Source organism: Thalia democratica, chromosome 6 (genome assembly GCF_965202585.1).
Source record: "Thalia democratica chromosome 6, ktThaDemo2.hap1.1, whole genome shotgun sequence".
NCBI classification, from domain to species: domain Eukaryota; kingdom Metazoa; phylum Chordata; class Thaliacea; order Salpida; family Salpidae; genus Thalia; species Thalia democratica.
In genome coordinates, this window is record NC_139170.1 from 27,856,211 (window position 1) to 27,870,935 (window position 14,725).

Sequence of the window (14,725 nt, forward strand, 5' to 3'; positions counted from 1 at the left end):
ACTTTAGGGTGAAAAGCATATTTTTGCAGTAGTTAAATCTTTGTTAACAAACTGAGATTAAAATTATTATTATATTGTTTATTGTGCAATATTGGACTCAGGCATCAAAACCTGAGCCACAATGAGAAAAATAAAAATATAACAAAACACATTTACATTTAACAAAAAAATAAACGTAAACTAAATATTAAACAAAATTAAAGTTAAAACAAACTTATAAATAAGTTTAAACTTATTTGCATCATATAAAAGGCGATAATTTAATACATACAAACACGTTTGTACAAAACTAATAAAAGTAAATTCGTAGTCTGTTAGGGAAGCGTAGGGAAATGAAATTAATTAATATTACAAATAGAAAAATGAAGAAATCAGTAGTTAATTTAGATGATATAAATATCATAAAGAAAATGTTTTTATTTTTTTCTGTTGTTTTAGTGAAAAGTTACTGAGTTTTACTGATAATCATACTATTTAGATCAAATCATTTTTTAGTTTTAAGCGAAAATGTTCTCCCCTCTCACACGATACCACATCCTATGGTAACTTGTTCCATATAGTCTTTGCTCTGTGAAAAATTTACCTTACCACTGACTGTTGTTAAAAATGCATTTACATTTTACATTTGTATTACTTTTTCTTAACTTATATTAATCATGGGAAAAACTGAAAAATTGAATGAAAAAGACTTTATACTTGCCATTAGTAATTTTATGTACTATAAATAAACGAAATTCTTATTTCTATTTTCTTGAGATTACAATCCAACTTTAACCAATTTATTATTATATGATTTATTGGAGAGTGTTACAAGACTACATATAAAACGGATAAAATTTCTTTACACAGACTCAAGTTTGTTAAAAACTTTTTTTTTAAATAAGATGACCAAGTTTGGGTATTGTATTCAAGCTTAGGACAAACATATATTTTAGATAGTTTTGTCAGAATTGTAGCTGAACTAATTTTAAAACTTATTAGTATTTGATAGGATGAAGCTTGTGCTACATTATATAAATAAATTATGTGTTCATTTCATATCAAGTTTTCAGAGATATATATTCCTAAATTCTTGAAAACGTTAACTGTTGGTATCTTAGTGTAATTTATTAACAAATTTTATACTTGTTAAAATTTGAAACGAGCTTTATTGTTTTAAGGCATTTGTAGGTGTTATCCAGAGTAAATTGTAAAGAAATATTAGACTCACTAAAAAGACTTTGTATAATCTGCAAATAAACTCATATAACTTTCAATACCAGTGTTTGAAATAACATCGTTAATATATATTAAAAAAAAGAATGAGACCAATTACACCACCTTGTGGTACTCCACTGTAAATCGTTAAAGGGTCTGACAACGTATCATTAATGACCACTCTTTATGATCTTCCATTAAAAAATTATTAAACTATTTCACTAAGAATTCATGTAGTCCATACTGACTTAATATTTCTTATAACCGTTTGTGTGATACTGAATCGAAAACTTTTTAATATCAGTGTATTCTACTTTAATATATTAGTTTTTGAGATAAGGAACTATCAATGAATGTAAGCATGTCGATGGTTGAATGTTTGACGAGCGATTAGGGACAAAACCAAATTGTTTATCAGATAGTAAATTATAGCTAAAAAGGTGATTTAGAATTTTTTTTACATATAATGTGTTCGAAAATACGAGAAAAGCCACTTGTTAAAGATATTAGCCTATAGTTTAGTACGTTGTATTTGTTACATTTTTTATGGAACGGAACGACAAAAGACATTTTCCATTGTTTTGGTAATTCAGCTAATACTATCGAGCAATTAAAAATCAATGAAAGTTCAAAAATATTTATTTAATTTCATACCTAATAAAATAGAGCGGGATATTTTCTTTGGTTTTAATGATTTAATCTTTTAGGTGGTCAATTGAGTTTGTAATGTCTCCATAAGTTTTAAAAAAGCGTTTGATTTAACTACAATTTTTTGAGATAGTCTAAAACTTTGGTGGTTATTATCTTTTATAAAAACTAATAAATAAAACTTTGAACATGTTAAAGTCCGTGCACAGCCTGCCTAGACGGGCTACTGGAAAACATTTATTGAAAAAGCAGTTTACCTCAACGGAGAAATTTACTTACTCAGATGTTTTTCAACCGTTTGAATTCTCTCGGCTATACAAAAGATTGGAACTACTTCATCCAGAAATATTAACCTTCTGCAAACACTTTCATTAAGCTGATATCAGCGCGTTTTCGAGAAGACCGCCAAGAGTAATGCGTCTGCACGTAAATGAGAAAAATGTACGCGATTGGAGGGTACCTAGCGGAAATCGAAGTAGCTTGGGCGTCGACGCAATTCGACACTCGAAATCGGAAGATCGGGCGGCTATGTACGAAGTGAGAAGAGAGCCGGCTGCAGCGGTCTTCCAGGGCAGGCTGATGGTCTTTGGCGGTGAAAGGGGTCTCGACGGTCGGCACAGGTCGAAATTAGTCGAGGCGTACAACCGAACGAGTGACGCAAGGACGCGCATGCCCGACATGGTTCACGGCATATATTTTCACCGCTTGGTGGCCACGCGAAGCAAGCTTTTTGCGTTTGGAAGTCACGTGACGACGATTTGCGATCAGTATGACAGTTTTTCTAACCTGTTTGTGCTGACAGAGACGCATTCAGCCATAAATTTTAAAATTGATATTATTCCGCTCTTTGTATTGGTGGGAAAAAAATCATTTTTTTAGAACCAGACGGAACTCGTGACAGTTTACGATGTTGACAAAGATAGATGGTTTTTCAAACCTTTAAAAGTTATAAAAGGAATAGAACATGATATTGTTTTGAAAAAAAATCAGGCTTTGTCTTTTTCTGTGGCCCTTTTAGTACTTTAAAGTGACTTTTTTATTATGTTAATGTGGCAGTTAATCGACTGACTAAATTTTGTGGGAAACATTGCAAAAGATGTTTCAAAGTTTTAAATATATCTTTGTTTTTCCAAACTAAATAACGAAACTTTGTCATTTTTTACAACTTTGTTTCATTATGATTGAACTGTTTTCACGTACTTTTGATCTTTACATTAAGTTTTATAGCTTTTATATGTTTTTATACTATGGTTATTTATTTTGTAGACTCTAAATGTATCTAGTAGTTTTGATTTCAAATAATTTTTGTGAAAATTTAACACATGAGTTTAGTAGAAAATACACACACACATTTACTTGAGACTTTTAGGTACTAAATAAACAACAACAAAATACAGTAATTTTTATTTTTCCTTTTGACCATTGATAATATGTTTCAATTTTTAAAGAAAAATGTATGGCCAAGTTTTTTAAGTTTATTTTTATAAAAAAAACATTAAATTAATATTAAACATTAAGTTCTAACATTTTAAAAGTATTTTCGAGCTTTGAAAACAAAAGAATTCTTATTTAATATACTTTAACTTAACAAAAACCTCACTCTTTTTATAAACTTTGTTTTACTTAACAAAACCCTCACTCTTTTTTAAACTTTGTTTTACTTAACAAAACCCTCACTCTTTTAATAAACTTTTATTGTTGTTGTAATCAAAAGGCCACAAAAGCTCACACAAAAGCTGACTTAAAACTTTTGTGAAAGTTTAACGCATAGCTGTATTCGATATACAAACATAATAATTGAAGACTAAGGTAAATGAACAAAAGAAGAACTAATCTGTTATACTTTTCTACAATCGATAAGATAGTTTAAATTATTTCTCAAAATTAGCTGATAAAGTTGAAAAAACTTAGTTTTAGTTTAAGAAAATAGCTGATATCATGCATAACAATCTAACATGTTTAAATATTATCGAACATAAAAATAAAACTAAACAACTTTGTTTTAATAAGTTTTAACTTAAAAACAATGTCAGTAATTTTAATAATACTTTCACTGTTGTTGTAATCGCAGGGCCACAAAAGCTTGCTTGTTTGAATGCCAACAAACTGACATTGAAACGAAGCAGTGAGCTTGTTGGTGGCCCTCGAAACTCATCAGTCCACCGCTAGCACACTTGCATGTGACAGCGCGGTCGCTAGGACGTCAAAACTCGAAAGCCGGGTTGCAAAGGGGACTTTTTGTTGTTGGGTTAGCGCGAAAACTGCACCCAGAATTGAAGTAAGCGTCATAGAGTAGATGTTATTTGTACGGTTCTTTACGATAATGTTTCAATTGAAGTAAGCGTGAATGAGGCATGATTATTATGAATGTAACCCCTTTGCTCCATAATAAAACTCATTGCTGATTTGAAGCCGTTTGAAGCTTTTATACCTTTTGAATGAAAAAAGAGAAAAAAAGAGAGCATGTAGCTAACGAACACGTAAATATTTACTTATATGGTAATGCTTTTTCATTGCGTTTCGGAGAAATATGCTTGTGTTGTATAGGTGAACGCGAAAACTGCACTTGTAAAGAAGTAAGCGCGTAAAAAGGCTCCAAACTATCGTAAAATTGTAACGTACTTGAATGAGGTGTTGTTGTTGTTGTGAAACCTTCTAACGTACTACTTCATAAAAACTTGTTGCTGTAACAATAGCTTTACTTGTTTTTATACTAAAAAAAAAGTCACTTGTTGCTATGAAAAATCACAGACTAACCCACTAAATAAACAAACTTAGTATTTTTAACTTTGCCTTTTTATGTGAACTTTGCCCTATTAAACAATTTCAAAACAATGTTTGTGTGCTTTAATTTTACAGCTTTTTTGTTAGTAAATTAGAATTAATATTGTTTTTTAGTTTTATTTTTTAATTACACTTTGGTGCAACAAAAAATATATATCTTTTATTATTCAACTAAAATTTACAATTCTAAATACATTTTTTTGACGTATCTTAAACATGTAAGAGTTTTATTAAACTAACTAACGTTCTAACTCATGATAAAGTGGATACTTTGTGTTTTTTTAAGTTGCCATGCTACGAATGTTAACATTTTGTAAATCTATCCGTTATCTACTGTTTAGAAATTCAAATAATCATTTACAAAAAAGATTTAAACTTAAGTTATAAATTCTATATAAATAACAAATAATATAAAATAGATCAAAACTAAAAATAGTACATTACTAAAGAGCAGGGAAGCATATTAAGTCGACGCGCCAGATTTACGAGAATAAACTTTTTAAAGTCTCGACTTATTAGAAAATGTTCTTACTGGCAGCGGTATTTAAAAAAATGTATTTCAAAAACTAAAACCACCTCTACAAAAACAAAAACTGTGATAAAAATATTTTTTAACAATATGTGTACAAAATAATTTTTACTGAAAATCAAATTAACATCACATTTTAAAACATTTTTGATAAATAGCTCATTTTTATTTGTTTTTCACAAGTTATTTTCAAACTAAAGATACGTCAAGCGCAAGAGATTTAACTTGTCGTACCCCTACCTTAACCCATAAAAACTAGGCATTTTATCTATTTTTATAACTTAAAGTCTGATTTTAAACTTTAATTTCTGTTTATTTTACAAAATGAAATTTATAACCAATGAATTATCTTTTTTTTAAACTGTGTGATAGCCGGAATCGTCGTTATATGAAATGTAAGAACTTGAAGTATCGGAACTTGATTGGTCTAAGTTTAGCATTTACACTTTGTTTCATATTTGCTAAAATTTAATGTACAAGTAGCCACTTACAGTTACTGGAATATGACAATTTAAATTTTCTTAAACAAAAATTGTTTCTGTTTTTTTTTTTATTATTGAATTCTGGCAACCCTAATTTGCAAACTATTTTCTTTCATATAAAAAACTTAATCTTAGTAGTAAAAATATAACTTCCCAAGTTTTTGCAGTAGTAAATTGAATATATGTTCTTCTGTTAATACTTATAATAACTTCTAAAATGCTGTCGACTTATGTTCTAGATGATTCACTATTTCTAAAATATATACACCTTTATCTTAAAAATATTGCAAATATATAATTTTGTAATAATTTTTTAAATTATAGTTAATAACTTAATTAAAATAACTTAATGTGCTAATTTTTTTTATAAAATAGAACTTCAAACTTGGGTTACCTCAAGCTTGTTAGCCTTGAGTTAAAATACTTAATTAAATTTATATTCATATAGTTCATTTCAAACTGACCATGTCATTTTAATTACTTGTCAACGATAATTCTTAAGCGAGATTTCTATGGTTTTTCATTTAATTTTTTGTTATTTGTTGACAAATTTTTATGTTATGTGTGTTAAGAAGAGTTTAGTCAACGGTAATACAACTATTTTAAAATAATTTAGCTAATTAGATTCTATAGTATCGCATTATTGGTTTGCTATTTAAAGATTGTTATTCTCTTGTCCCATCTGATTCAAAATAAAAGAAACAGATTCAAATATAAAAATTCAAAAAATATGTGGATAACAATAGTTATTCATTCTACATTTACCAGTTTAAATTTTTGCTTTTGTAGTTTTAACAACTTTACGGATTTGTTTATGCAGTTCGCCTAAATGATAAAAGGTGATTGTATGCATTTTTAAACATCTAACAGTTTTTCAAAGTTTTAGTAAAGCTCAAACTGACTCAGACTTGTTAGCAGTTTTTTGCAAAACTATCGTTAACACTTTTTTTGTAACTTCAGTTTAGTTTTAATCTGATCAAAGTTTGTTTCATTGCTCAAAAACATGGTTCTTCGATATTTTAAGTCATATTGTTATTGAATTTATTTAAGTAATTCAGCTTAAATGATCATATTTTCATCAGTTTTTGGCTTCGGGGTCTCATATTTTTTTTTTATTCTGGTATAGTGTACTCAGGTTTAAATCACCGTGAATACCACTTTTATAAAACAGAGAAGCATTTAATCTATGTACATATGATTTTTTTTGAGTGTTTTATGGTCATTACTTGTCAGGACAATTTGGAATATACCGTCTCAGTACTAAATAACTAGAAGAGTATATATTCAGTTTATTACTGTGTAAACTCAGATTTTTTAATTTCAACAACTACTTAAAAGAAACAAAACAAACTGCGAGTCAGCGTTGTCAGAGTTCAACATACAAAGAACTCTGAAAACTGAATAACTGACTAAAAATTCAACTTAAAATGTCATACTCGAGTTATTGTGCTGCGATTTGCTCATAGAAATCTTAGAACTATACAGAAAATGACAATGTTTAACATTTCGGAAAATTAAAATCCAACACTTTAAGTTCTGATATTTCATTTTAAGACTATTTCAAATATCAAACAGCTAAAATGTATTTTTTCAGATTCTTTTTCTTCTTCGGTTAAATATGTCATAACTTTTATCTACAAAACAAAAATTTAAACTTACATTTTAAGTTAAATAATACTTATAATGTTTGATTTCTATTTTTTAAGTAGAGGTGGGCAACGAACGGCCTGTGGGCCGAGTCCAACCTGTCAAGCGAAAAAACGCTTTTAATAAAAAATATTTCGACATATGCTGTAATTTTGGTTTTTAGTTCAAGTTTTTAAATGTACATACTAGTTGAAACATTTTATTACAGCCTTACTAGTTGTTTCTAGTTTTTGAAGCACAACTTCTTTAAATAATGCTTCCCGTGAGGACTTTTCAAGTCCGGTCCGTATTTTTCTTTTAGTAAGTCTGGCCTACCGACTAAAAAAATTTCACACCCCTATTTTTATGTAATGTTTTTATTTTTAACAAATATTTCTCAGTTGGTTTTTAAATTGATTTTTTACTTAATTTGAAAATTTTATTTTTATTAACGCATACTTGAATTTGGTAATTCTGGAATTTTAAAGGTATTTTTTATACCTTTTCATAATAATAATGTTAAAACAAATTAAACACTGATTAAGATTTGAATGCTGATTAATTCAAAATCTATCTCTTACATTTAGAAATTGACAAAAAATAGAGTTTAGTAATAAAAAAATTTACTGGAAAATAGTTTTTTAATATTAAAACCATAGTACTATTTTTAGAGTACAAAAATTAAGTTAAAACGATTAACAAAGTTCCAATATTTCAACACATATGCAATGTTTTAAAATTGTTTAATAAGGTATGGATACAAAAAAAGGCAAAGTTAAAAACGCCAAGTTTGTTTATTTAGTGGGATAGTCTATGCGTTTCCATAGTAACAAATTACTCTCTTCCTTTTTATTTTTAGTATAAATACAAGTAAAACTAAGCATTTTGCAATGAGTTTTTATAAAGCAGTGCGTTAGCATGCTTCACAACACCAATGCCTCATTCAAGCACGTTACGATTGTACGATCGTAAGGAGCCGTTTTACACGCCTACTTCTACAATCTACATTGCTTACTTCTTTATAAGGTGCAGTTTTCGCGCTCACCTATGAAAAACCCGGCTTTCGAGTTTTGACGTTCTAGCGACCGCGCTGTCACATTGCAAGTGTGCTAGCGGTGGACTGATGAATTTCGAGGGCCACCAACAAGCTCACTGCTTCGTTTCAATGCCCCTATGAATGCCCTAATGTTGGCATTCAAACAAGCAAGCTTTTGTGGCCCTGCGATTACAACAACAGTGAAAGTTTTATCAAAACTACAGAGTTTTTTGTTAACTTAAAGTTCTATTAAGGTAAAGTTCTAAAAGCTTAAGTTCTACAATATTTATGAATATTAGTTTTTTATGTATAAAATCAGCTAAATTTGTTTTAACTAAAACAAAGTTTATTTTATTAGGTTAGCAATTACGGCTAAACTTAATGTTTGAAAAATCAATTGATTTAGTACTTTTGTTCATTTAGTTAACTACTTTACTTTTAAAGTAAGTTAACTTATGTGAAGTCACATGTACTAGATATATTCGGTGTTTAATAACTGTGAAAACTTTTTTTTTTAGTTAAAAAAGTAACAAATTCAAACTGTAGTGTGGTTTCAAACAAGAAATTTTCAAGTAAAATACTTTCTGCTGATTTTCAATATGTATGACTATTTAATGACTAAACTGTATGTTTGTTGTATAACGTATTTAACTGTTTAACAGCCAAATGTTCTAATTTTTTTACATTGAGTCCATGAATTATACCCCGGCCAAGTTGTAATAGAATACACAAAAAGTTTATCATTGTGTTTAAGCATATTAAAAAATATTTTTTATATTCTTGATTAAAGGGCTCCTTTAAAATACACACTTAAATTCTTCTAGTTTTAATTATATCAAAAATAAATAACTATAAGGCTTATAAATATAACTTAGCAGAAATACTTATTGTCTGACTTTTTTATTCTAAATAAAAATTTCAAGTGAATGATAAATTATTACAAAGTAATTTTTTAAAAATACTTAATATTTTTTCGTAATTTACGATTAAAATTAATGTTATGAAGTTTTTTCTCAATAAAAATGAAGAAAGTTATAAAAATTACCTCCGAAATTAATATTTTTTGCATTTAAATTTAAGAACTTGAATACAGGTTCAATTCGCTTAATAGCTACATAAATTTTCAGTATGTAAATATACTTAAAATAAAAAGTAACAAGTTAATGTCAAAAATCTTTATTTGTGCCTAATCACTCAAACTTTTAACAGTTTATAAATTAATCCCTATAGAAATATAACACATAAAGTAAGTTTCAAAGTGTTGTAAACTTTAAACATAAAACAAATCACCAGATAGCAACACTTCAAAGTTTCAAAACATTTCAACCACTTCTTCACTCCACCACTTCCATTGTTCCCTCCACGACGACTGCCGCCCTCCCGTGCAGCTCGACCCTCCCCCCTCCGACCATCGCCACCTTCAGCTCACCTCCCCGCCTCGAGCACTGCCTCGCCCTCATCTTTTTCTTGTTCAAAATTTTCGACCAGTAAGGCGCGAGGACGGTGTGAGCGGAACCCGTGACCGGGTCTTCGGGAATTCCGTTCCACGGGGCAAAGTAGCGCGAGATGAAGTCGAAGTTTTCTCCCAGTGATGTCACGATCACGCCTTTGTACAGCGACCCGTCGTGGAGTGACTTCATAGCGGTGACGTCCGGGGTGATTTTTTCGAGGTCGGCCCTGGAGAAGGAGGCGCTCATGTGGACGAGCAGCTTTTTTGCGGTCCTGGACAGCTGGACGCGGGTGATCTGGTCGATGTAGTGTCGGTTTCCCGCAAAAACTTTCTCGAGCACGCCGCGGCACGCGTCGGTGTTGAACTCCTCGGGAGCGTTTTCGGGGAAGTCCAAAACGATGTGGTCTAAAAATAAAACAAAGTTTTCTATAGTTTTTCCTGATTAATCTAAATATTAACTAGTTATTTAATGAAAAAATGATAATGTTTTGTTTTAAATGTTTTAGTAAAACCAAACAGAATCTATTTACCTTCATTTTGTTTGGCGTGTAGAGTTCCACTCGCTGTTTCAAAAGACACCATCGGGTTTTTGTTTCCTCCTCTGAAAAACAGTGTTGCTGCAGAAGCCAAAGTTGCATGACCGCATAAATTCACCTGATCGAAAATTTTACAGTAACTTTCTGAATTGTAGAACTACATTGTTGTAAAAATTCATTTAAAATATTACTAGAGTCTGTACGCGTAAAAATTTAAAATATTTGTTTTTATTTATAATAAAAGGTATAAACTAATAAATAATTTGTAGAAATGTTGTATGCTTCACTGCTTTTATATTATTATAGTTTATTGAACGACAAAAAAAAAAGACGCTCAAAATAATTGGTCCTAGGACCTGGTGTACAAAGAACCTTTCGGTTATCGAGTCGCACACCACGGATGCCTTTTAACGTCTTGCCCAGGACTTTATAACTATTTAACTAATGAGATTAAATAAAAATATTTCTTATTGATAAAATATTATTTTTTCAATATACGTGACTTTTGGTTTAATGGTGACTTTCAAAGTCACCTGTTGATTCGTGATTAATCTGAGTGTAGTGCAGTCAACTTTAATTTTTGTTTGTTTTTTATTGTAAATCTATTTTGCATGTTTTATAAACTAATGAATTATAAAACCTTTTGAACAGTACTTAGGTTAGCATCACAAAGAGACGCTGTTTACGATATATTAGTAAGATTAGCTTTTTATACAAATACTTAGTTTATACAATGAGCCATCAGGACTTCTATCACTGTAGGAAAAATTTCTAAAATAAAGTAATAAAATAAAACCAAAACCATGAAAAACTTTATGTTTAAATTTTGTATGTTAATAAATTTGCATAACACAATAAAGACATAAAAAGCTTTGTTCTAAAAAAAATTAAAAAAACAAGAACTTTTAGATAAAAAAAAAAATGTATTATTAAACTATTGTGTTTCGAAATATATTGTTACGCTTTAACTTTTCTTTTAAGCTAACTGTTTTTTTTTTGTTTTTTTACTTAACAACAAATCGAGAGAGTAGTTAGGTTTATGAAATATATAACTACTTTGTAGAAAATAGTTCATTTAACTATTTTAAAATGAAAACATCAACCTCATTTGTGGGAGTGAACCACCTCAATCCAAATTTCGTCTGATTATCGAAATTTCCTTCTTTGTCATAAATGAAACAAGTTTCTGATAAATTAATTTCAGTTGCTATGTTCTGCATTAGATCATCTGATAGAGGTCTGTAAGCAAACTCAATTTGGTAAAGCTTTCACTAAACTGAATAATTAATAAATTTCACTTATGAATTGAATGAGTTTCGTAAAACTTTTATAACTGAGCTATATTGAAAAACAAAAATACTAACTAAAAATAATTAAGAAGTTATTTCATTAAAAACTTCAAAATAAAATTGTGTTTAGTTCACGTGTTAAGCGTAACAACCTGCATAGATTTCAAGTCTAATAAATTTTAAAAACTATAAAAATTAAAATTATTACTTAGTTTTTAAACATAAGTATATTTCTAAAACATTCAAAAAGTTTACAACTTTTTCTTTTCACTAAGTTTGTATTTTTTATGTAGTTATTACTTCTAAGAACTCATCTTATAAAAACTTAAACTTAAACCGCATGACAAAAACATACCACAGTTGTTAGCAGACAGTTAAACAATAATAAAACTGTTAAAACTGTTTTACAAACATGTTTGTGGCCTCAAATAGTTATTGGTTGATATTATTTTTGATCTTTTTAAGTTTCTGACCTGTCTTTAACCCAGCACACAGCTGCACCGTTACCAGTGAAAGGTTTATCTGCAAAAGCATTCACTACAAAGTATGGAAGTCGCCTGCTCATCTTGCAAAAAATATGTGTAGTGTTCAAAATAAATTTACCATTTAATAAATGCGTAAAACTGTTTTTTTTTTTGTTTAAACAATTTAAGATAATTTCACAAAAAACTTTGTTTTACATAGTTATAAACATGCATGTAAATTTTGTTTGTTATTGATTACAATTGTTGTAAATTAATTTTTTTTTCTAAAAGTATAACTTATTTATTTTTTGAGTAGAGTATAGAATATATTCAATTTATTTTAATTATATTGATAAAAGAAAAAGTTGATACATACAGACAGTAGCAAGTTAGTAACTAACGTTTAAACCATACTTTTTTATAATGCAAATAATAAAACTTGCTTAAATTGTAAAATTAACTGTAAGTACACCAAAAGCTTTAATTTTTATATGACTAAAACTGCTTTAGTTTGTTAATAAATAAAACAAAGATAAGTTACTTCTAGTCTAATATACCTGAATACTAACAAATATCAAAATTTTATCTACGCTTGTATCACATTAGTTTGAATACAAACTAATATAATGTTTAGCTATACAGTTAAACATTGGTTTCAAGTGTGCAACCTATCCAAACACATGCAATCAAATACTAGGTTTGTTTAAGCGGCAGCTGCAAACGTTTGAAAATAAAGTAAAACACTTTTTGAAGTAAATTTTAAATAACATTCCCAAAGTCAGTTTTTAACACAACTCCTAGGTTTTTACGGCAATTTTAAACAAATACTTTTATAATAATCTCTTATTGCACACGTTAACAGTTTCGTAAAAAATATGGTTGTAAAAACTACTAGAGAACAATTAAGAATTAATCGAAAAATATAAAGACTAATCTTTCTTTGTAAAAATTTCTGTGTTTTATTTACTTTTTAGATACTTATAATTTTTTGTAAATATTTTTTAAATAAAATAACTTACCAAATTAGTTCTACAAAAACTAGCTTTCAAAAATACTTTTAAAGTATAAAAAATATAAACAAAACATTTCTTAAAATTTATTAGTTTTATTCGAGAATTCTTTTTTAAGTAGAAAGTTAATTTTTAATAAAAAAATGATATTTATAGATTCACTTTCTTATGTATATATTTTTGTTTTTTAAAGCTTTGGTAAGTATAATATGACAATTTTGGAGTTCTGGAATCAAAAATTAGTTTATAGTTTTAATAAATGTAACATGTTTGTCCTGGACATGACTTTAAACTGTATCCTGGTGTATGAGTCGATAACCGAAAGATTTTTTCGTACACCAGGTCCTTGGACCAAATATTTGAGCGCTTTTTTTTCGTTCAATAAACAATACATATTCAAACATGTTATAACTTTTTATAGTAAAGCTAAAAACTGTTAATATTTTGTTTAGTTATCAAAAAACTAATTCTGATAGGTAAATAGTACAAAAGTTGTGCTTTATAGTTTTAATTATTAGTTCTTATATTTTATTTAGAAAAAAAAGTTACTTAAATTAGTATATATAGAATCCCTAGAAACGACAACAAACAAAACATATTTTTTGTACTAGCAAAAGATAAAACCTGATCAAAACAAAATAACTCTAAATCAACTTTTAAAAAAATAAAAAATATATACTTTTTAAGAAACAGTAAATTCAAATCTAAATAAAAATAGTATAGGGCAAGGGTACTATAAAGTTTTCTTTTTTTTATTCTTAGTTTTAATAACGTTTAAAAAGGAACGAAATAAACATATAAGAATTTAAAATACAAAAACAAAAACTTTTTAGTAAAATAAAGTTTTTTATTGCTTTAGAGATTTTAAGTTTCAAAGAAGTTTTCAAGTGTTTATGAATTTTCTCAACAAAGTTTGCTGATGTTGAAGTATGAATTGTAAAGGAATAATCGAATTGTGAACTGTAATAAGTTTCATCAAAACTTCATCACTATTTTCAATGCTGTAAACGCTTTAAGTTATTAACTTAATTTTATGTTATATTCTATCTTTTTTCGTTTAACAAAAGTTTTTGTTTGCATGATAATATAAACTTCTATGTTAATATAAAAAACAGTTTGTTTTAACTAAGAAAATATTAAATATTTTATTCCTAATTTCGACACTAAAAGTACTTAAAAATCTATAAACTTGAAATTCTGTGCTACTAACTTTTGATTGTCGTAAAGTTCACCACGAGAATATGGTTTACAAATAGCAACAAAATTATCATCTTCTGTCTTGTACTGTTTGCATGTTGAACTTTTGTTAAATATATTCACTGCTGTATTTAATGCTCTCTGCTAAGAATCGTTCGGTATTTTTTGTAAAGTATTTTAATTATAGAAGCTGCACTTTTTAATAACTTTTTTTTATTTGTATTTTTTTACTTGTGAAAGTTGTACATAAAGCTAACTTAAATAAAAAGAATTCAAAATATTTTACATAAATAAAAAAGTTTTTTAAGGCGATTAAAACTAGTATTAAGTTTGTTTGAACATAAACGAAAAGGTTTAAAAAGATTCTGACAACTCTTATTTTAACAACTAAAATAATATAAACGCTTATTAAACTTTTGTTGTACATAACTAATAATTACCAAATTTTCGTTTTCTATTCTTTCCGGATAGTACGAG

The 14,725-nt window shown here is 28.1% G+C and overlaps 1 protein-coding gene across 1 annotated transcript; it reads right to left on the reverse strand.

Moving 5' to 3' along the window:
• Positions 1–9,327: 9,327 nt before the first annotated feature.
• Positions 9,328–12,196, reverse strand: LOC145838007 (phenazine biosynthesis-like domain-containing protein 1). Its single transcript, XM_082945522.1, has 4 exons — positions 12,051–12,196; positions 11,392–11,527; positions 10,283–10,406; positions 9,328–10,157 (listed from the first exon to the last, which is right to left on the reverse strand). The coding sequence occupies exons 1-4, from the start codon at positions 12,140–12,142 to the stop codon at positions 9,637–9,639; spliced, it is 873 nt and encodes a 290-aa protein (XP_082801648.1). The 5' UTR covers positions 12,143–12,196; the 3' UTR covers positions 9,328–9,636.
• Positions 12,197–14,725: the final 2,529 nt, after the last annotated feature.

What these genes read in the sequence shown, in the direction of transcription:
- LOC145838007 (XM_082945522.1), bottom strand. Translation starts at nt 12,142, where the DNA reads ATGAGCAGGCGACTTCCATACTTTGTAGTGAATGCTTTTGCAGATAAA. An exon ending in GGTTCACTCCCACAAATGAG is followed by an intron (nt 10,407 to 11,391) that starts GTTGATGTTTTC and finishes ATTTTCGATCAG; the next exon opens with GTGAATTTATGCGGTCATGC. An exon ending in ACACGCCAAACAAAATGAAG is followed by an intron (nt 10,158 to 10,282) that starts GTAAATAGATTC and finishes TTTTATTTTTAG; the next exon opens with ACCACATCGTTTTGGACTTC.